The sequence below is a fragment of the Polypterus senegalus genome, chromosome 11 (genome assembly GCF_016835505.1).
Source record: "Polypterus senegalus isolate Bchr_013 chromosome 11, ASM1683550v1, whole genome shotgun sequence".
In the NCBI taxonomy this organism is placed as follows: Eukaryota; Metazoa; Chordata; class Cladistia; order Polypteriformes; family Polypteridae; genus Polypterus; species Polypterus senegalus.
This window is the reverse complement of record NC_053164.1, coordinates 42,341,002-42,362,112: the sequence shown is the minus strand read 5'-3', so window position 1 is coordinate 42,362,112 and position 21,111 is coordinate 42,341,002. Positions and strand designations below refer to the sequence as shown.

General features: G+C 39.5%; 2 protein-coding genes across 3 annotated transcripts in view; both read left to right on the top strand.

The window, feature by feature from the left end:
• The window catches only part of LOC120538887 (prominin-2-like), a 125,698-nt gene extending 123,434 nt beyond the window's left edge, over positions 1-2,264 (top strand). The window contains exon 23 of the mRNA XM_039768469.1: positions 923-2,264. Coding sequence (XP_039624403.1) covers positions 923-1,004 — 82 coding nt within the window. The 3' untranslated portion in view covers positions 1,005-2,264. The remainder of the gene's footprint in view (positions 1-922) is intronic.
• A 15,836-nt stretch (positions 2,265-18,100) lies between these two features.
• cds2 (CDP-diacylglycerol synthase (phosphatidate cytidylyltransferase) 2) overlaps positions 18,101-21,111 on the top strand; it is a 70,932-nt gene continuing 67,921 nt past the window's right edge. For both annotated transcript variants that reach the window (XM_039768468.1, XM_039768466.1), the window contains exon 1: positions 18,101-18,289. In XM_039768468.1, coding sequence (XP_039624402.1) covers positions 18,233-18,289 — 57 coding nt within the window. In that variant the 5' untranslated portion in view covers positions 18,101-18,232. The remainder of the gene's footprint in view (positions 18,290-21,111) is intronic.

Genomic DNA, 21,111 nt, shown 5'->3' with positions numbered 1-21,111 from the left:
CCCATTTGAAAAAAGAAAGTTAAAAAAATATAAGAACTTATCCTGATGAAAACTACACTTGATATCTATCTAATAGTGAAAATCTTAATGATTTGAACATGTAATTTCAACAAGCAGCTAAGACTAATGTGAGTAGTAGTAGTAGTAGGGCTGATATTACTGCAGTCACCAACACAGACTTGAACGACAATGTGGTCTTAACTTGGCCTTGCTTGTGGTGTATATACCAGCTGTCTTTGTTTCATATTGTACTGCACAAGAAAGCAGTGTAGCGACAGCAAGCAGAAACCTATCTCAGTATTTTATGCAGTGTCTTTCAAAGAGATTAACTTTACAAAGCTCACACAGATAAATAAACGTGCAACACAAGATTTACAAGATAAGTCACAGTAAATTGTTCAGAAACTAAAAAGCCTTCCATCAGGCAAAGGAGTATTGAAGTGCACATCAACTTTGGGCTGCTCGAGGAGACAGAATGTGTGTCTTTGGCAAGTAAAAGAGATGTCAGCCACATATGTCAGACCACAGTGGGACCATCTAGAGTTCAAAATATCTTTTCTGGAGGCTGCAAAGGTGTGGAGAATTTGATCATATCCATATTGTCAATAAGCAGTGGGGCCTAGAGACTAAAATTACAAAGCTGTCAGTTTCTGGCTCTTTGTGTGACCTTGAGGAAGTACTTGCTGTAGCCTGTCTCTGCTATAGTCGTTAAAAAAATACAAAAAGAATTGTATTGTATTCTAATCTTGTGTATTGCCTTGAGGAACTGGGTGTGTCATTTCTTTGTGTTTGCACCCTGGAAAATATACAAAAAAAAAAATCAATTATTTCATCTGTGTGGGTGTGTGAGTGCAACTGCAATTCATTTAAGTGCCATTCATTTAATTTGATTCACTGACTTGTCTTTTCTGCTTTTTTGCAGCGCCCCTACTGAATCTACTGCCTCGTATGAGATGAAAATCCCCCGGGCCAAGACAAATAAAATAGACAACATATCCTATTAGTAACTTAAGCAAACACCATGACTTAATTTATTTTTCTCACCCTTTACCAAGAACTTACTTTTTGACTTTATTTTAAGATGATACACAAGTAGAAGGAGAGGTTTTTTTTTTTTTAATTTTCTGAGCTGTATGCACAAGAGCACAAATCTCAAATGGGACCAAAGCTTTCTATGTGGAGTTTAGTGTTAAACAACTTCTCTTCATCTATGACACACTCAATGTGTCCAAAGCCCCCACAAATTAAGAATAGGCAGTTTTAAAAGTCCATTTCATTTGATGAAAGCCTCCTTAGCATCTCCTTACCAATACCTTGACTTTGTGTCCAGTTTTCTGTTTTGATTCATTACTTTTTCAATGAATGAAAAAAACCTATTCAACCCATTTTTTGTTCTGAACTTATTTATACCGATCATGCATTGTCTAATCAAAAGTAAAATCTGTTCCCCTAATAAGAGGATATTCTTAACTTGTATTTTGTCTTTCAATCTTGTTCATTTTGAGTCTTCTCACGTTTGTCCATTTCCTTTCATTTCTTGTGATGTGGCTGAAAGAGATGGCTCAATTGCTTCGTCCAACAGCCAACTCCTTCCTTCATGTTGCTCCTGTACAGTGCCATATATCCCATGAATAATCTGGATAATCTCGAAATAAATCACTCAGGGTGTAGTGTAACAGTGTGCAAGGATTAAGCATAATTAGACATTGTATTAATATATTTATTCATAGCTATATCATTATTATTGTTATCATTATTAGAAATGTGGCCAAAGAGTATGAGGTCCAGTACTTGATTTAAATTGCACTGGCCACTTGATTACTTTCTTCAGAGAACATATGGACGCAAACATCCTTAAAAGCTGCTTGACACCATGATTGTCCTTAAAATGCTCAGCAGGGAGGCCATGCTCATTTCACTTTCATTTTTATTCTTGAAATCTTCAATAGCTAGACAATCTGCAAATGAGCACTGATACCTTTAAGATTTCATTTGTGTATCTTAAATCTGACTCAGGGTTAACGTTTCACTTAATGATATTAACACACAGTTTAGGCTGTCATTTTATGCTTCTCTCATATAATAACTGAAAAAATAACAAAATAATCCCTTACAGGGAGTCATAAAAATTTCATTCTGTATGCACAGAAACTACCTGAAGTGTCCTTACTTGTATTTGGTGACATTCTCTTTCTTTTCACCATTATTACTCTCTGTGTGTAACTTTTTAATATTTCAATAAAATAAATTACTTTGATTTTTCATTGTAGTAAAGCTGCTTTTAACTTCCTTGAGTGTATGCAGAATGATTTAGATTGTGTGAGCAATCCAATAGAATTTGGATAACGAGAGAAAAAGATCAAAATAGGGCTTTCTTTTGGTCCCCCACTAATAGCATGCTGTGGAATTAAATATACAAAATTGTTTGAACGTTCATCAAAGTTTTTTTTTTTTTTAAATCACTGCTGAAATGAAATAAGTCAAAATAAGAATCTTCCCCTTAATTATTTGTTGTTTGTTTGACTATTAGTCTCTTGCGAGGTCTTAAATTTCTTACGTTCAAACAGTGCTTACACCCTGGCAGCGATGATATTACGTTCTTGGCATCACATGCAAGTAACCATGAGGCATTGTTGTTATGTTCCTGCCAGATTCTCAGCTTTTGTTTGTTTTTTATGCCTTTTTTGTCTAGTTAAAAGTATTTTTAAATGTTTATTGTAATTACGTATTTGATGTTTATAGTGTCTCATTTATATATTATTATGTTTCTATATGTAAATCTATATTCTTTTACTTCCCTTGTGTTTTCTGGGTCATACCCCAGGAGGCAGGGCCACCCTGACATCACCACGACTGAAGGATTTAGGACTCAAAAATAACCTTAAACATCCCAAAATAAAAACTATTGGTTTGCAGAGACTAATCCTCAGAATAATCTTTATAAATGAAGAGATGTATTAACAGAAATGAAAAAATGATGAAAATACTCAAAGAGTGCAAGAAAAGAGCTGCCTAAAAGGTAATCCAAAGCAAACAAATTCCAAAGCATACTCCAAAAGAATAATCCAAAATAAATTCAAAAAGTCCAAATTGAAAGCACAATACTCACGTGACTGCACACATCTTCAGTGCGCCACCCCTGAGCTCTCCTTCTGCTTTGTCCTAAATAGCAAGTGGGAGAACTCAGGTGTGGGAACTGCAGGGTGGCCCCGCCCCTTGGGGTACCACCCACATAACACAAGAGGCATAAGAAAATATAAGGTTTACACATAGAAACATAATAGTACAGAAATGGAACCACTATAAACATAAAATAATAATTATGATGAACATATAAAATACAGTTGAGCTTGACGGTTTGTGAACCCTTTAGAATTTTCTATATTTCTGCATAAATATGACCTAAAACATCATCAGATTTTCACTCAAGTCCTAAAAGTAGATAAAGAGAAACCAGTTAAACAAATGAGACAAAAATATTATACTTGGTCATTTATTTATTAAGGAAAATGATCAAATATTACATATTTGTGAGTGGCAAAAGTATGTGGACCTTGGTCTTATCCATCCACAAAACATTCTTCCAATAGCCTTCTGGTTTGTCCATATGATCTTTAGCAAACTGCAGATGAGCAGCAATGTTTTTTTTGGAGAGCAGTGGCTTTCTCCTTGCAACCCTGCCATGCACACCATTGTTGTTCAGTGTTCTCCTGATGGTGGACTCACGAACATGAACATTAGCTAATGTGATAGAGGCCTTCAGTTGTTTAGAAGTTACCCTGGGGTCCTTTGTGACCTCGCCGACTATTACACGTCTTGCTCTTGGAGTGATCTTTGTTGGTCGACCACTCCTGAAGAGGGTAACAATGGTCTTGAATTTCCTCCATTTTTACACAATCTGTGTGACTGTGGATTGGTGAAGTCCAAACTCTTTAGAGATGGTTTTGTAACCTTTTCCAGCCTGATTAGCATCAACAACTCTTTTTCTGAGGTCCTCAGAAATCTCCTTTGTTCGTGCCATGATACACTTCCACAAACATGTGTTGTGAAGAGCAGACTTTGATAGATCCCTGTTCTTTAAATAACACGGGGTGCCCACTCACACCTGATTGTCATCCCATTGATTGAAAACACCAGAATCTAATTTCACCTTCAAACTAACTGTTAATCCGTGAGGTTCACATACTTTTGGCACTCACAAATACAGGTGCTGGTCATAAAATTAGAATATCATGACAAAGTTGATTTATTTCAGTAATTCCATTCAAAAAGTGAAACTTGTATATTAGATTCATTCATTACACACAGACTGATGTATTTCAAATGTTTATTTCTTTTAATTTTGATTATTATAACTGACAACTAATGAAAGTCCCAAATTCAGTATCTCAGAAAATTAGAATACCAATTAAGACCAATGCAAAAAAAGGATTTTTAGAAATGTTGGCCAACTGAAAGGTATGAACATGAAAAGTATGAGCATGTACAGCACTCAATATTTAGTTGGGGCTCCTTTGGCCTGGATTACTGCAGCAACGCGGCGTGGCATGGAGTCGATCAGTCTGTGGCACTGCTCAGGTGTTATGAGAGCCCATGTTGCTCTGATAGTGGCCTTCAGCTCTTCTGAAATGTTGTTTGGGTCTGGCATATTGCATCTTCCTCTTCACAATACCCCATAGATTTTCTATGGGGTTAAGGTCAGGCAAGTTTTCTGGCCAATCAAGAAGGGATACCATGGTCCTTAAACCAGGTACTGGTAGTTTTGACACTGTGTGCAGGTGCCAGGTCCTGTTGGAAAATGAAATCTGCATCTCCATAAAGTTCGTCAGCAGCAGGAAGCATGAAATACTAATAATAATAAAACTTCCTGGTAGACAGCTGCGTTGACCTTGGACCTCAGAAAACACAATGGACCAACACCAGCAGATGACATGGCACCCCAAACCATCACTGAATGTGGAAACTTTACACTGGACCTCAAGCAACGTGGATTCTGTGCCTCTCCTCTCTTCCTCCAGACTCTGGGACCTTGATTTCTAAAGGAAATGCAAAAATTACTTTCATCAGAGAACATAACTTTGGACCACTCAGCAGCAGTCCAGTCCTTTTTGTCTTTAGCCCAGGCAAGACGCTTCTGACGCTGTCTCTTGTTCAAGAGTGGCTTGACACAAGGAATGCGACAGCTGAAACCCATGTCTTACATACGTCTGTGCGTGGTGGTTCTTGAAGCACTGACTCCAGCTGCAGTCCACTCTTTGTGAATCTCCCCCACAGTTTTGAATGAGTTTTGTTTCACAATCCTCTCCAGGGTGCGGTTATTGCTTGTACACTTTTTTCTACCACATCTTGTCCTTCCTTTCGCCGCTCTATTAATGTGCTTGGACACAGAGCTCTGTGAACAGCCAGCCTCTTTAGCAATGACCTTTTGTGTCTTGCCCTCCTTGTGCATCAGCAGTCTTCCCCATGATTGTGTAGCCTACAGAACTAGACTGAGAGACCATTTAAAGGCTTTTGCAGGTGTTTGGAGTTAATTAACTGATTAGAGTGTGGCACCAGGTGTCTTCAATATTGAACCTTTTCACAATGTTCTAATTTTCCGAGATACTGAATTTGGGACTTTCATTAGTTGTCAGTTATAATCATCAAAATTAAAAGAAACATTTGAAATACATCAGTCTGTGTGTAATGAATGAATCTAATATACAAGTTTCACTTTTTGAATGGAATTACTGAAATAAATCAACTTTGTCATGATATTCTAATTTTATGACCGGCACCTGTATGTAATATTCGATCATTTTCCTCAATAAATAAATGACCAAGTATAATATTTTTGTCTCATTTGTTTAGCTGGTTTCTCTTTATCTACTTTTAGGACTTGAGTGAAAATCTGATGATGTTTTAGGTCATATTTATGCAGAAATATAGAAAATTCTAAAGGATTCACAAACATTCAAGCACAACTGTACTGTAAACACGTAACAGTTATACTGGCCATATAAACACAAAATGGCCACATCCATGAAAGGCAGAAACACAGAATGTGCAAACTGACAAAGTATTTTAAATGAGAACCATGAGTGACAGAAAAAGGTCAAAACTGAGAGACATAATCGACAAACCAAAATGACAGACAAAATTAAAAGCAAAAAGAACTGAACAGAAAGAATCAAACAAACAAAAGATTTCAGCACAGGGGTTTTGAATCTGGAACTTGGACGAGAAAGTGAACTTTCCTGATCTTTTAACCCCTTTGCCCAGAAGTAGCACTCTACATGTTTCTATATATTGTGACATAACCTACACAATGAACACAAAAGAACACTCCAAGAACTCTGTGAAAAGATGACTGAAAAGCAGGAGATGTCAAGTCAGTGAATATCCCTGGGAGTCCAGTTAAATCATTCATTAAGAAATGGAAAGACTGTGTGTGACACAGCTGGAAACCTGCAAGATTGTGCAAGAAGAAGACTAGTGAGGGAGACCATCTAAGACCATCTAAAGACCTATGAAAACTTTGAAGGAGTTACAAACTACAGTAGCTAAGATTGGGCAGACTATGTAGACAACAGCTGTGTCTGGGGACTTCAGTTACAATTTATGGGAGGACGGCAAAAAGAAACACACATGACATCTTTGGTAGAGTTTGTCAGAAGCCACAATGCAGACTCTGAAATCACCTGAAAGAAGGTTTTGGGGTGTCATAAGTAAAACAGTTGCACTTTCTAGCCAGACTAAATGCAATATTTGAACACTGCACATTATAAAAAAAAACACCCCATCCCCACGGTGAATCATAGTGGTGGCAGCATCATGCTGTGAGGATGCTTCTGATAGTAGAGGGTAAGATAAATGCGGCAAAATATGAAGAGATCCCTAAAGAAAACCTGATGCAGTCTGCAAAAACCTTGAGAGGGGATTTGTTTTCCAGCATGAGAACAACTAGAAGCTACACAGGAATGGATTAAAAAAAGTCAGAGTTAATGTCCAGGAATGGCGGTGTCCATGTGTAATTCCATTTGAAAATTTGTGACATAATTTAAACAAAAAGTTGTTCACTCGCAATCACCTTGCAACCCGACAGAACTTGAGCAGCATGACTCAGTGACTGTGGAAAAGTGCAGTGTCCAGATGTGCAAAGGTGATAAAGACCTGTGCTCACAGACTCCAGGCTGTCATGGCTACATAATAGAGGTGAATCTACTAAATACTGACTAGAATACGTATGCAATCAATTATTTAGTGTTCTATTTTTGCAAATAATTTAAATCTGTGTTCACTATGCCATTAAAGAGTCTTTTTTTCTGTTGATCAATGTCAAAAAAGCCAAAGTAAGTACAAATGTGATTGATTGTTGTATAACTATAAAATGTGAAACTTTCCAAGGGGTGAATACATTTTATAGGGACTGCATGTCCAATACTACAGCATCCATCCATCTAACCATCCAACTTCCTAACCTGATTATCCAGGACAGGGTTGCAGGGTAGCTGTAATCTATGCTAGCAAGCATCGGGCACATGGCAGAACAATCCTGGTCACCCTGAACTGAACAAGTGCCCTAACAGGTGTAATAAGAAAAGATAAAGATTTGGGGATTCACCCTGTACATTGCAAGGAAAACAAGCAAGTTAGCAAGTTAGCGAATAATCACAAAAGACTGAGTCCAAAATAGAATTGAAGAGAGGAAAGGTGCAGGGCTTTTATTGGTGGTGGGCAGGAAGAGGTGGTTTCATGGGAAAGTGCCAGAAGTGAGGTCAGTAGGGGGCTTCCATTCTGATGATCTGCAGAGGAGGAAAAAGAGGTTAGTGCACTACATCTACCCTGGAGCTGACATCTTACCCCCAGTTAAGCCCTTGGACTGCCTTCTATGTGCACGTGTGTGACATAGGATAGACTTAAGCCAGTCAAAATGGGCTCTATTGTGCACCTGTAAGAGTTTATGTGCATATGTTGAGATGCCCATGCCTTCCAAATAAAGGTGTTGATAGGCCTTCTTGGTGATAATATTGTGCTCACTTTAGGTCATTAGAGATGGACACTTTAAGAAAATGAAGCTGCCAATCTTCTTCATGGCGCCCCTGTGGTGTTGTGGGTCCAGAGCTCGTTTAGCAAAGACCATTTTAATTAAATAATCATCGCTCTCGCGGCGGCTTAGCGAGGGGGCGTTGGGTCATAACAAGCCACGGGGCGATCTGCGGTGTGGGCGTTTCTCACCGAGTGCACAGGTGAGGGACTGCCCACATCCGCGATTGCTCCCGTGGCTAACATGCTACAGCTCCTATGGCCCCTCGCATTATAAAAAAGCGCGAGTCGGTTTGGAAAAGGAAGAAAATGAACAGAAAAGAAAGAGAGAAGGAAACGGAGTTGGGCAGCAGGAAGCAGTGAAGAGGGAGCAAGCAAATCGGTGCAGCAGGAAGCAGACGAGCGGACGAGCGAGTGAACGCTCGCAGGCAACTGAAGGCAGCCTGGGTGTTTGGCCAACACCTGGGAGAAGTTGTGGTTGCTCCCGCAGTGTTTGTTTTGAAGGGCGGGAGTGATGGGAAAGGTGCAGTACTCTCCGCAGAAGGTAGCGGGAGTTGGGACTTGGGACGTGGTGTTCCCTGTGTGAGAGCCTTGGTCACAGTGGAATTCCCAAGTCACTGTCAGGGGGAGCCGACCAGAGCCAAGGATCGGAAAGGCAACTGACAGTAGCAGCAGGAGTAGGCAGAAGGTCAGCTGCATTGAGAGCGTCTCGCCTGTTGCACGGCCCGTATGGGAGAAGCAGGTGAGACGCTAACGCTAACAGAGAAGAAGCACCGGGTTTGTCATTTGTTTTTAAAGACTGCTTCCTAAGAAACATTTTAACCTCTGGTTTTAAAGATTGTTTTTTTTTTCTATTTATTGTTTTTACCTCCACATTCTTTTTATGGATTATTTATTTATTTAATGAAGATTTTGAGAAGCACTGCACTTTATTTGAACACCTGTTTTTGTTTGACTATTTTAATAAAAGCACTTTTTACCGTCCCCTTGCTCAATTGTTTATTGCCTCCACTGACTAGCTCACTCGGTAACATTATCAACGGTGTTGGGTTCAAGGGCTCCCAAACAGAGATGGGAGCATGGAGCTGAACCCACATCGTCACAGTCCTCTCTAGCTTAGATGTCAGTGTGGTCTGCCACCTACTTCCTGAAGTCTGTGATGAGCTCCTTGGTTTTGACATTAAGGGTGATTGTTGTTCTGGCATCACTGTGTCAGAAAGTAAATCTTGAACTCTTTAGACTCTCTCATTATTGTTGGTGACCTAAAGCATAGTGGTTGGATACCCACATTACACTCTTTCAGAACATTACAGCCACAACTGGACTCAGAGCAGCTATAGGTAAAATCTTCAAATTCAGTTTCCACTAGGGGTCTTTGCTCATCGACTCCCTGGCCTGCGCTATGTGCACATCTCTTTGCAGTTCTGCTGCTCACATATGAGGATACGGATGTACAATTTAAACAGATTTAAGTTTTCATGGGAATTGTTACATATGCATCAATGCAACGTATAACTGCCTGTGATTTAATTTTTGTTTCTTTCTCTCTATTGAATAAAACAACTTTTTCAAATGTTTGCCTCTGAGATTTGTAAATTATCTTTGCAAAAGCTATTTTAACCAGAAACTATTAACGTTTTAAATGAATGGCATATCAAGATCTCCTTTGTTTTAAAATATTATCAGCGGAAGATGTACTACATTACCTTTTTTGGATACATCCTTCTTTCTACAGTAATTTGTGCGTTGTAAGACCGGACGTTGTTAGCGGTTGTAGATATTCTTCGTGATGTTGTAAGTTGTTGTTTTCATCTTCCACATGATCACCACCAACTGTTTCAGCATAGTCTATTGATACGCATTTAACCAATTTGCCTTGTAACAGTTCAACATTTTTGGACGCATTCAACCATCTGATTGTGTTACTGATCAACATTTTTGCCATTAATTCGTTTGACTTCATCGTTTCTCAGTGCTAGGATTGCCCGTGTATTCATTTTTTATGTTGATAACCCTTCATGATGAAATACTTCAATATGATTTGGACATAATACATCTTCTTTAATTGGGAGCATAAAGTGAGGTAAATGTTAAAATGTATAAGAGCTGAGAGTGCAGGAAGTGTGTCTGACGAAAGCATTCACATAAATGAAAGGTCAAAGGAACGTGTTCTTGTTTGAAAATGTTTGAGAGGAGAGCGTGACTTGAAAAAATCTCAAGGCAAAAGTCCTATCTCACGGGACTTGAAAAAATCTCTTCCAAAAAGTCTTGTCTCCAAAAAGTCTCAACACGTTAAAGAATTTTTTATATAATAGAGAGATACGCATGATCAAAGATAATCATTACTGCCATTTTAAAGGATAAATTGAAACATTCAGCCCTTCTGACTGCTTTTCAGTATATTGTCAGCGCTCTTCTTCTGGATATGCCTTTGTGCCATGCAAAGTAATACAACACATTACCTAATCTGTTTAATCCAGCACAAGATAATGGATGTTGTGGGGTTATCCGGAGAGCATCTAGCACAAAATAGGACCCACACTGGGCAATGGAGCCAGGCCCTTAATGAGTTCACCTTTGAACACTTCCAACATTCACACTTCCACAAGTCTAATTTGTAAACGCTGATTATTTTAACATTCACATCTTTGCAGATGTGAGAGGAAAACCCACACAGACACAAAAAATAGCTTGTCATGGGATTCAAACCCAGAACACAAAAAACATGAGGCAGAAACAGCAACCATTGTGCCAAAGTGCTGCCAGTCGTGCAAAGTAATTTGCCTGATTGTAAACTTCTTTCTCTTTGTACTGATGAAGTCCACTTTTCTAACACTTCTCCCAGTAGACGCAACATACAGTAGCAAAGAGCCCCAGACTTGGGAAGTGGCAATTTCATAATGGATTTCTGTAAACACTGAAACACTGGTAGAACAAGTCTCAGATGTTTGTATGTAAACTGCACATAACAAAGAGAAAACATTTAAGATTTCCAATAGAAAAGAGTTTTACATTTTTTCATCCATTGAAGTATTAGAAAGATTAGGTCTTTTATTTTGTATTTTTGACACACATACCTCCTGCTGGTCTTTGTCCCACTTGATATGATTGTAACAACTATGGGAGTGGGGTTTAGCCAGGAGTGAACCAGTATTAAGACCACCCCAGCAGTAGGTGGCACATAAAAGGGCTGTTCATTCAATCCAGAGTCTCGTTCTGCTTACAGATGGTTTAGGGTAACCCTTGCCTCTTCAGCTGATCTGTGTCAGGATTGAAATTCCCCAAGAATGTTATGCCAAGTCCAGTGGGTTTTACCTTTAGTTTGAGTAGAAGCACCACCTAAGTGATTCTTTCTTGCAGGTAAGTGCCCTCTATCTCCACCAGGATTGTCTCTAAGGCACAGATCTAGGGAGTGCTACAAAGATTTTCTACAGTATTGAAGACTGATATAATTTTTAAATGGAAGAAGTTGGGAACAACCACAGTTCCTCCTAGAGCTGGCAACATGGCCAAAATAAGCAATTGTGGAAGAAGACCAATGGTAAGAAAAGTGAAGTAGAACCCAAAGGTCACTCTGGCTAAGCTCCAGAGAATCTGTGAGGAGATGATAGAGAGGTCCAGAAGTACAACCAGCACTGCAACACTCCACTAATCAAGGCTTTTAGGGCAGAGTGGCCAAACAACATATGAAAGTTCAATTAGAGTTTCCAAAAAGCCACCTAAAGAAACCAAATTCTTAGAGAAGGGCTAGACCTTAGTCTCCTTTCAATTTGCCCAGGATGAGAGGTGTCAGGTGAGTGTGGGCTTACTTATAGCTCCATGGTTCTAATTGTGCATGTTGGAATTTACTCAAATGGATGAGGGAGTCATCTCCCTGCAACTTCAAATCTCAGGAAGGGCACTGATCAATGTCTATGCTTATGTACCAACAACTGCGGCAGTGTATTTGGCCTTCTTGAGAACATTAACAGGAGTGGTGGAAGGTGCTCTGTCTGGGAACTCTACAGTTGTACTGGGGGACTTTAATGTTTATGTGAGCAACAACAGTGAAATCTGAAAACATGTGATTGGGAGGAGCGGCCTATCTAATCTAAACCTCTGTGGTGTTTTTCTGTTGGATTTCTGTGCTGGCCCCAGTTTATCCATAACAAGTAGCGTGTTCATAAGTACACTTGGCACCAGAACACCACAGGGGATAAGTGAATGATAGATTTTATAGTCATTTTATCAGCTCTATAACCATATGTCTTGGATAGTTGGTTGGATTGTCCAACTGGGTTGGTGGTCCCCTTCTTTAATAAAGGGGACCGGAGAGTGTGTTCCAAGTTTTAGGGGATCACACTCCTCAGCCTACCTGGTAGGTCTATACCAGAAAGGTGGAAAGGGTCCAGCTGTTTGTCACACCTCAGATTCAAAGAAACAATGTAGATTTTGTACCAATTGCAGAACACTGAATTAGCATTTAACCCTCACAAAGATTCTGGAGGGTTTATGACAATATGGTCAACCAATCTACATGTGTTTTGTGGACTTGAAAAAGTCCCTTGGGGTTTCTTGTGAGGGATCCTTCAAGAGTATGGGTCAGCAGTCCTGCTGTTATAGGCTATTCATGCATTGTACAGTAGGAGCAGAAGCTTGGTTCTCATTGCCGTCAGTAAGTCAAACTTGTTCATGGAGAGTGGGGGACTCCACCAGGGCTACACTCTCTCACCAATTCTGTTTATTCTTTTTATTGACATGATTTCTAGACACAGCTAAGGGGAGATGGGTGCCCGGTTCTGCCACCTCACAATTGCATTTATGCTTTTTTGCAAATTATGTGATTTTATCGGGCTGTGACTTCAGACATTCACTGGGGCAGTTTGCAGCTAAATGTGGAGCAGCTGGGATGAGGATTAGCACCTCCAACTCTGAGGCCATGGTTCTCAGACGGAAAGGGAATCAGTGGCTTCTCCAGTTTGGGAATGGAGTTCTTCCTTAAGCAGAGAAGTTTAAGTAATTCTAGGTCTAAGTGAGGGGAAAGGGGAGCAGGAGATTGTCACACAGATTAGAACAGTTGTGGTGAACAGAGAGCTGAGCCGAAGAGCAAAGTTCTCAGTTTGCCTGTTGATCTAAAGTATGTCCTTATCCATTTCAGTAGCAGAAATGAACTTCCTTCACAGGTTGTCTGGGCTCAGTTTTAAAGATAAGGTGAGGAGTGCAGACATTCAGGAGAAGCTCAGAATTGAGCTGCCGCTTCTCCACATCAGATGTGGTTGTGGAATCTGGTTAGGATTCCTCCTGGAGGCATCCCTGTGGAGGTGTTTTGGCATGTTCAAGGATGGCACAAGACATGCTAGATGGAAATACTTTGTACCTCAGTATCTCCCCTGAGGAGGTGAAGGACGTAGTGGGGAAAAGGGACATCTGGGCATCTTTTCTTAGACTGGTGCCAATATGACCTGGGCCCAAATAAATTGCAGATAATGGATGGATGGATGGATCGATGGATGGATGGATAGGATGGATTGATAGGTGACACCTATAGGACTCTAATGATATTAGAAACAACATTTTCTGGTCTGAGGAAACGGGGATTGAACTTTATGGTCTCAGGTCTAAGCATCATATCTGGATTAAACCAGACACTATTCATCACCTGTGCAATACCTTTCCAATGGTGAAGTATGGTGGTGGCAGCATCATGCTGTGGGGTTGTTTTTTTAGCAGCAATGACTGAGAGATTAGTCTGGGTTGACGGAAAGCTGAACAGAGCAAAGTGCAGAAATACCCTTAATGAAAACCTTAATAGACCTCATACTGGGCCAAAGGTTCACCATCCAACAGGACAAGGACCATAAGCACAAAGTAAAGACAAAACAGGAGTAGCTCAGAGTAAACTTTGTGAATGTACTTGAGCTGCCCAACCAGATAACGGCCGTGAACGTAATCAAACATCTCTGCCAAGACCTGAAAATAGCTGTCCAACGGTGGTCTCCATCCAACATGATTGGGGTTGAGAGGATCTGCAGAAGTGAATGGCATAAAATTCCCACATCCAGGTTTGTGAAGCTTGTTGTGTGATACCCAAGAAGACACCAGAGACTCCAGGCTGGATTCACATCCAAAGCAACTTGAAGAAAGTACTGAATAAAAGACCTAAATTATACAGTGGTGTGAAAACCTATTTGCCCCCTTCATGATTTCTTATTCTTTTGCATGTTTGTCACACAAAATGTTTCTGATCATCAAACACATTTAATCATTAGTCAAATATAACACAAGTAAACACAAAATGCAGTTTGTAAATGGTGGTTTTTATTGTTTAGGGAGAAAAAAAATCCAAACCTACATGGCCCTGTGTGAAAAAGTAATTGCCCCCTGAACCTAATAACTGGTTGGGTCACCCTTAGCAGCAATAACTGCAATCAAGCGTTTGCAATAACTTGCAATGAGTCTTTTACAGCGCTCTGGAGGAATTTTGGCCCACTCATCTTTGCAGAATTGTTGTAATTCAGCTTTATTTGAGGGTTTCTAGCATGAACCGCCTTTTTAAGGTCATGCCATAGCATCTCAATTGGATTCAGGTCAGGACTTTGACTAGGCCACTCCAAAGTCTTCATTTTGTTTTTCTTCAGCCATTCAGAGGTGGATTTGCTGGTGTGTTTTGGGTCATTGTCCTGTTGCAGCACCCAAGATCGCTTCAGCTTGAGTTGACGAACAGATGGCCGGACATTCTCGTTCAGGATTTTTTGGTAGACAGTAGAATTCATGGTTCCATCTATCACAGCAAGCCTTCCAGGTCCTGAAGCAGCAAAACAACCCCAGACCATCACACTACCACCACCATATTTTACTGTTGGTATGATGTTCTTTTTCTAAATTGCTGTGTTCCTTTTACGCCAGATGTAACGGGACATTTGCCTTCCAAAAGGTTCAACTTTTGTCTCATCGGTCCACAAGGTATTTTCCCAAAAGTCTTGGCAATCATTGAGATGTTTCTTAGCAAAATTGAGACGAGCCCTGATGTTCTTTTTGCTTAACAGTGGTTTGCGTCTTGGAAATCTGCCATGCAGGCCGTTTTTGCCCAGTCTCTTTCTTATGGTGGAGTCGTGAACACTGACCTTAATTGAGGCAAGCGAGGCCTGCAGTTCTTTAGACGTTGTCCTGGGGTCTTTTGTGACCTCTCGGATGAGTCGTCTGCGCTCTTGGGGTAATTTTGGTCGGCCGGCCACTCCTGGGAAGGTTCACCACTGTTCCATGTTTTTGCCATTTGTGGATAATGGCTCTCACTGTGGTTCGCTGGAGTCCCAAAGCTTTAGAAATGGCTTTATAACCTTTACCAGACTGATAGATCTCAATTACTTCTGTTCTCATTTGTTCCTGAATTTCTTTGGATCTTGGCATGATGTCTAGCTTTTGAGGTGCTTTTGGTCTACTTCTCTGTGTCAGGCAGCTCCTATTTAAGTGATTTCTTGATTGAAACAGGTGTGGCAGTAATCAGGCCTGGGGGTGGCTACGGAAATTGAACTCAGGTGTGATACACCACAGTTAGGTTATTTTTTAACAAGGGGGCAATTACTTTTTCACACAGGGCCATGTAGGTTTGGATTTTTTTTCTCCCTAAATAATAAAAACCATCATTTAAAAACTGCATTTTGTGTTTACTTGTGTTATATTTGACTAATGGTTAAATGTGTTTGATGATCAGAAACATTTTGTGTGACAAACATGCAAAAGAATAAGAAATCAGGAAGGGGGCAAATAGTTTTTCACACCACTGTATGTGTCAATGTGATATTTCAGTTTTAATTTTTAACAAATTTGCAAAAATGTCTAAAACCTTGTTGCCACTTTGGCGTTCTGGGATATTACAGGTAAATGCTTCTTGATGAGTGAAAAAATTAATTTAAATGATTTTAGCTTAAGGCTGCAACATAACAAAATGTATAAAATATGAAGGGGTCTGAATACTTTCTGAAGATACTATAGGTGAGAGAATTAACCAATGCAAACGTCACACAAATTGCAAAGAATTAAACACTGGGCTGGTCATTGCAGAATGAAATAATACATGACACAGATCACCTTTAGAAAAAAAAATACTATTATTCGATCAGTATCAGAATCACTTAATTAAGTTTATGGTGTACTACATGAGCTATTATTTTTTTCCCCCACATGTGTTCATGGGAATTTCTGTCACATTGTCAAAGATGTGAGAACTGGGTAACCTGGCAGTTTCAAATTTTAAGCGTGTGGGTCCTGTGATGGCTTTGCGCCCCCTGCCTTCAGTGGATCTGACCCTCAGAAGTCCTGATTTGGATAACACGGTCTTCAGCATTTTACTGGAGTTCAAGTCTCAGGTGCTCCCTGCATGGATTTTGAATGTTCTTCACATGTCCAAATGGGTTTCTTCCAGGTGCTCCAGTTTCCTCCTAAAGATGTGTAGTTTCATCCCAAAGATACAGTATGTAGGTTAAGTGATTGCCGATGCTAAACTATCCCTAGGGTGTGTGTTGCACCTGTGATGTATGGTGCCCTGTCCTGGGATTGTTCCTGACTTGCTAGAATAGGTGCCATCTTCCCATGATCCTGCCCTGGATAAAAGAATTGAAAGATGGATGAATGGATGGACAGATAGATGGGTCTAATGGGCACATGCAAACCATGGAGCACTGCCCTTAAAAAGCCCACTCACAGGTACCGATAGTTTGCATTAGCCCATTAGTGGGCAACTGGTACGAGGACCAAAAGAACCAAAAATATAGAGTCAGTAAGTACTTTAATTGTGCTCAAAAGAATTACTTATGAACGTTTTAAAATTACTTCAGCTTTTTAATTTTTTTTTCTTGCCTGTTGATTCACTGGAACAGGGAAAACTCCACATTCAGCTCGCCTTGATCACTACTTATACAAGATGTCAAGCATTTTGGGGTTTGGTCCTCTAAAACACTCATTTTAAGTCCATTTTTTAACCATGTTCTGGGCAGGAAATCAAACCCTTATGATAAAGAGTAAACCAATATTACGTCTTCAGCAAAAATGATCGGAATAATTTCAAGTTGTGCGTGCTGCATGAACCGACCCCGGGGGTTCACTCCCTATTAGGGTACAAGGGGTCAAAGTTACACCTTTTGACAAAACTTAAAAAATGGGGATTGGTAATACATAGGCTTGTGGAGTGTTGTTTGATGCAATTTTTAGGTTGATGATCATGAATTTGATACTGTTTTTGATATTTGATTCTGTACTATTGGTTCCATAAAGTTAAAAATTGAGCGTATGTGTATTTTAAGGTCAGTGATTATGAAAATGATGTATTTTTGATCATTTTCTATTACAATCGAGAATATGTAGACTTTAAACATTTAAATTATTGCACACATTTTAATACTTCATATATTTTATACGACTGTTTAGTATGTACTTTTACATATTGATGTAAATCACTGTCGGGCAACCGGCCAGTGCGCCGCCAAAACTTTTGTAAAATATTTAAAACTGCTAGTGTTTTTGAACTTTTGGTTGATTAAAAAGATAATGTTTAAAAAATATATTTTATGTTGGAAAAACTGATAACGGAACACTTACGGAAATGAAGTCTAAGAAACACGAGAGACTTCAAATAATCGACAAGGAAAAACAACCTCAACGTTCACATTAATTAAATATAAGATTTATCCTTTGATACCTTTATTAATAAAATGTCTTTTAAACTTGTAAAATTAACTGTTTTTATTGGCGATTGTCCATAGATTGTGTCGTCACGACTTTATTTATGGGCAGTCCCTCAGGTGCGCCGCGAAGGAAACTTTTTGCACTTTGTGCGCCGCAACTCAAAAAAGGTTGCTTTTCATTGAATTGTAAATCATTACATTCTTACGAACACCTCGAATTAGGGCGGACTACGCTAAATCAGACTTTTAAAATTTGAATAACCTTGTCCTATTTATTTATTTATACAATAACACAAGAAACGTGCAACAGATGTCATAATTTATAATCTGTGGTGTATATGCCAAAAGGTCATACGGCTCTCTCTATCTCCCTCTCTCTCTCTCTGTTTTAGTGTGCCGGGATACGCTGTTCTCGCGAGTTTAAACTCTTTCATTCCGGTCGTGTAATCATCGCGAGAATTGGATTACAGACCGGCGCTACTGACAGAAAACGAAAAACACGGCGTGCTGGAAAGGGGGCGGATTGTGAAAAATAATTTTTATTTACAATGACGGAGCTAAGACACCGTGGACATCAGGAGAACGATTTCCAAGGAGATAATAAGGTAAGAGAATGTGCAAAGCGCTTTGTGAGCCTTCAGTTACCGACGACGGCAAGTCAATTTGCAGGAGAGCATTTTGCGCATTGAGATGTCAAACTCGACTGGTGTATGATGCGTCGGTGATGTGAGTTTGTGCGAGGGACAGGTAGACGTTAAAAGAGCGGGGAGGACGCAAGCTGTTAGTTTACATTGCTGCGTAATGGGTTCACAGACAACGTCGAACTCGTCAACCAGCAGTGTGAGTAGGTGGATGAGTGGGTTGGTTAATATTTTTACGTGAGTAATGGCTGCACAGTTTTTTCAAACAATTGACCAATCACCTATAACATCTGCGCAGATGTGCCAAGATTTAACTCAGTTGGAACGCAGGCATATGACAGTCTGCGATTGTCAAGATGGGAGGAAAAAAGTAAAACAATGATCCATCATCAGTGCCTCGTAATGCGGTGTTCAGACGGTTTAGTATTTGACGGGCCTTCGCTTTCTAGACACCAGTGTATTCTATGCATTGATTTGGCGGCCTTCATGGGTTATTTTGTAGTGTTTGATGGCTAGATGTGAAGAATTATGCGTCACTATACTCTATTGAATGAATGTTTCCCGTCTGACTTATTTACGTGTGGCTGTCATGTACGTGTCAATTGCTTTTGTTCCTGAAGAGCCTGAAACAAAACACCTTTGGTGCATCACCCTAACAAGTAGCCTGTGATCAGCAATAGATAGTAAGGGTTAAATGTTAATACAATTTGATAACTGACAAGAAAGGTAAATAGAATCTATAACCCGCTGGCATCAGCTGTAGATCCTCAATCAAAGTATGTGTCAAAATCATTTTTATGTTCAATTGGGTTTGTGTAGGTTTTGCCTTAGGCCAAGGTGAGGCAAACGCACAGTTAAGAATACGGTTTGAAGAGCAAGAAAATATTAAGGTGCAACCGGAGAAATGTTCTGAAGTTATGCTTAGTAATTCAGGAGTGACCTCTCTGATTAAAAACCTTATTTTTCTGCCTTCACTTGAGTTTGTAAACTAACATTGTGATGGGCACATTCTGTTTTTCACCCAGATCTGTGTCCACAGGTAAAATAAATTCATCTACAGTATATGTAGCAAATTGATTAGTGTTAAATCAACACTGTAGGCATACAATCTCACACATTTCCAGGGTGCATAGGATTCCATACTGTAAAGTGTAAAATCAGCACTTTTGAAATAATTAAACTTTTTACACTACTAAAATGTAATTTATTCAGCACTATATAGTGCACACAACAAAGTACAACAGCATTCTCAAATCTAGTTAATGGGAAAACTCTAACCAAAAATGATAATTTTTTATGTTTCTTAACCCATGTACATACTATACTTTGTAGTGATGGCCAAAAAATATTTTTACTCTTATGTTTACGTGCATAATGGAGAGGATAAAATTATATTACATAGCCAAAAGTGGCCAATGCTATATATAGGTTAACGGGATGAAAAATGTCCATGAAAAAAAAAGAAAAACCTTGTATTACTCTTGTTGTATAATCCACATGTCAGTTATACAGATTTATGCTGAAAACATGAAAAACATGTTTTTTGTTAAATAGATACTTCCACAAAAGTCGTTGTGCACCATGGGATTGCCTTTTTGAATTGAAGAGATGACTCTTGACGAACAAATGAGGCAAAGAGGCGGATTATTCCTTTAATTCATTTCAGACAGAGACTGTTGTGACAGCGAAGTTAACCTAACCAGCATACAAATGGGGAATGTAGTTATTTTGGTATGAAGTGGGTAAAGTATGGACTCCATACACACACAGACAACCAAGCCTCGGATTTGAACCCATGATACAGGATCTTTGATCCAAGAGATGTTAAATTTCCCTCTGGGCCAATAAAATGTCTTACTGTCTGACTGACCCACCCACAAATTACATTACTTAGTTTGAAAATAATACTGGTAGGAAGTACCCATAGCACTAGAGGTTCTGAAAATAGTAGTCACCTGGGGCCTCATGTATAATGCCGTGCGTAGAACTCGCACTATAACATGGCGTAAGCACAAAAGCCGAAATGTGCTTACGCACAGAAAAATCCAGATGCAGGAATCTGTGGTTACTCCAACTTCCACGTTCTTCCGCTACATAAATCCCGATCGGCGTGAAAAGTAACGCTTGTGCACGCGCATTATGTAACGCCCCAACTCCTCCCAGAATTACGCCTCTTTGAATATGCAAATCAATATAAATCGCCCTTAAGCGCAGCCTTCTGTGAAAAGACAATGGGAAAAGCACGGGAGAAAATATAAGAATTTCAGCGAATACCAAGTGGAGGCAAAGGAAAAACATACTATTTGTTCAAATAAACCGTGGTATAATCAACAAAAGGAAGTTGATCGAGTGACATAGCGTGTTGGAGAAACTTGAAAGCTCACGTTCACAAAATCGCACAGTGCCAGAAATAAAAAAGAAGTCACATATCAAAGTCACTGTGAAAAGGCGAGTTGTAGCCCACTGTCTGAGTGTCATATGAAAGCTTATTAGGGTACAGAGAAAAAAAGCCACACAGTAGGGAAAAAGCACGAAATGTCAACTTCAATCTCGACATTTCCACTTTAATCATGTAGTTTATTTTGTCATTAAAAAAGTAGAACATCATAAACTTCATCTTAAAATCGTTTAATTAACCAGTTTCTGAAATCACATCGTAATTAAAGTAGCACGTTAAATGCTTTGTTTTGTATTTGATTTTCTATGTGCTCTATGTGTGTGAATCACTACTTGCTTCTTAAACCGGCTCTCTTCCTCCAACTGGACACAGAATCCATTACATTCGT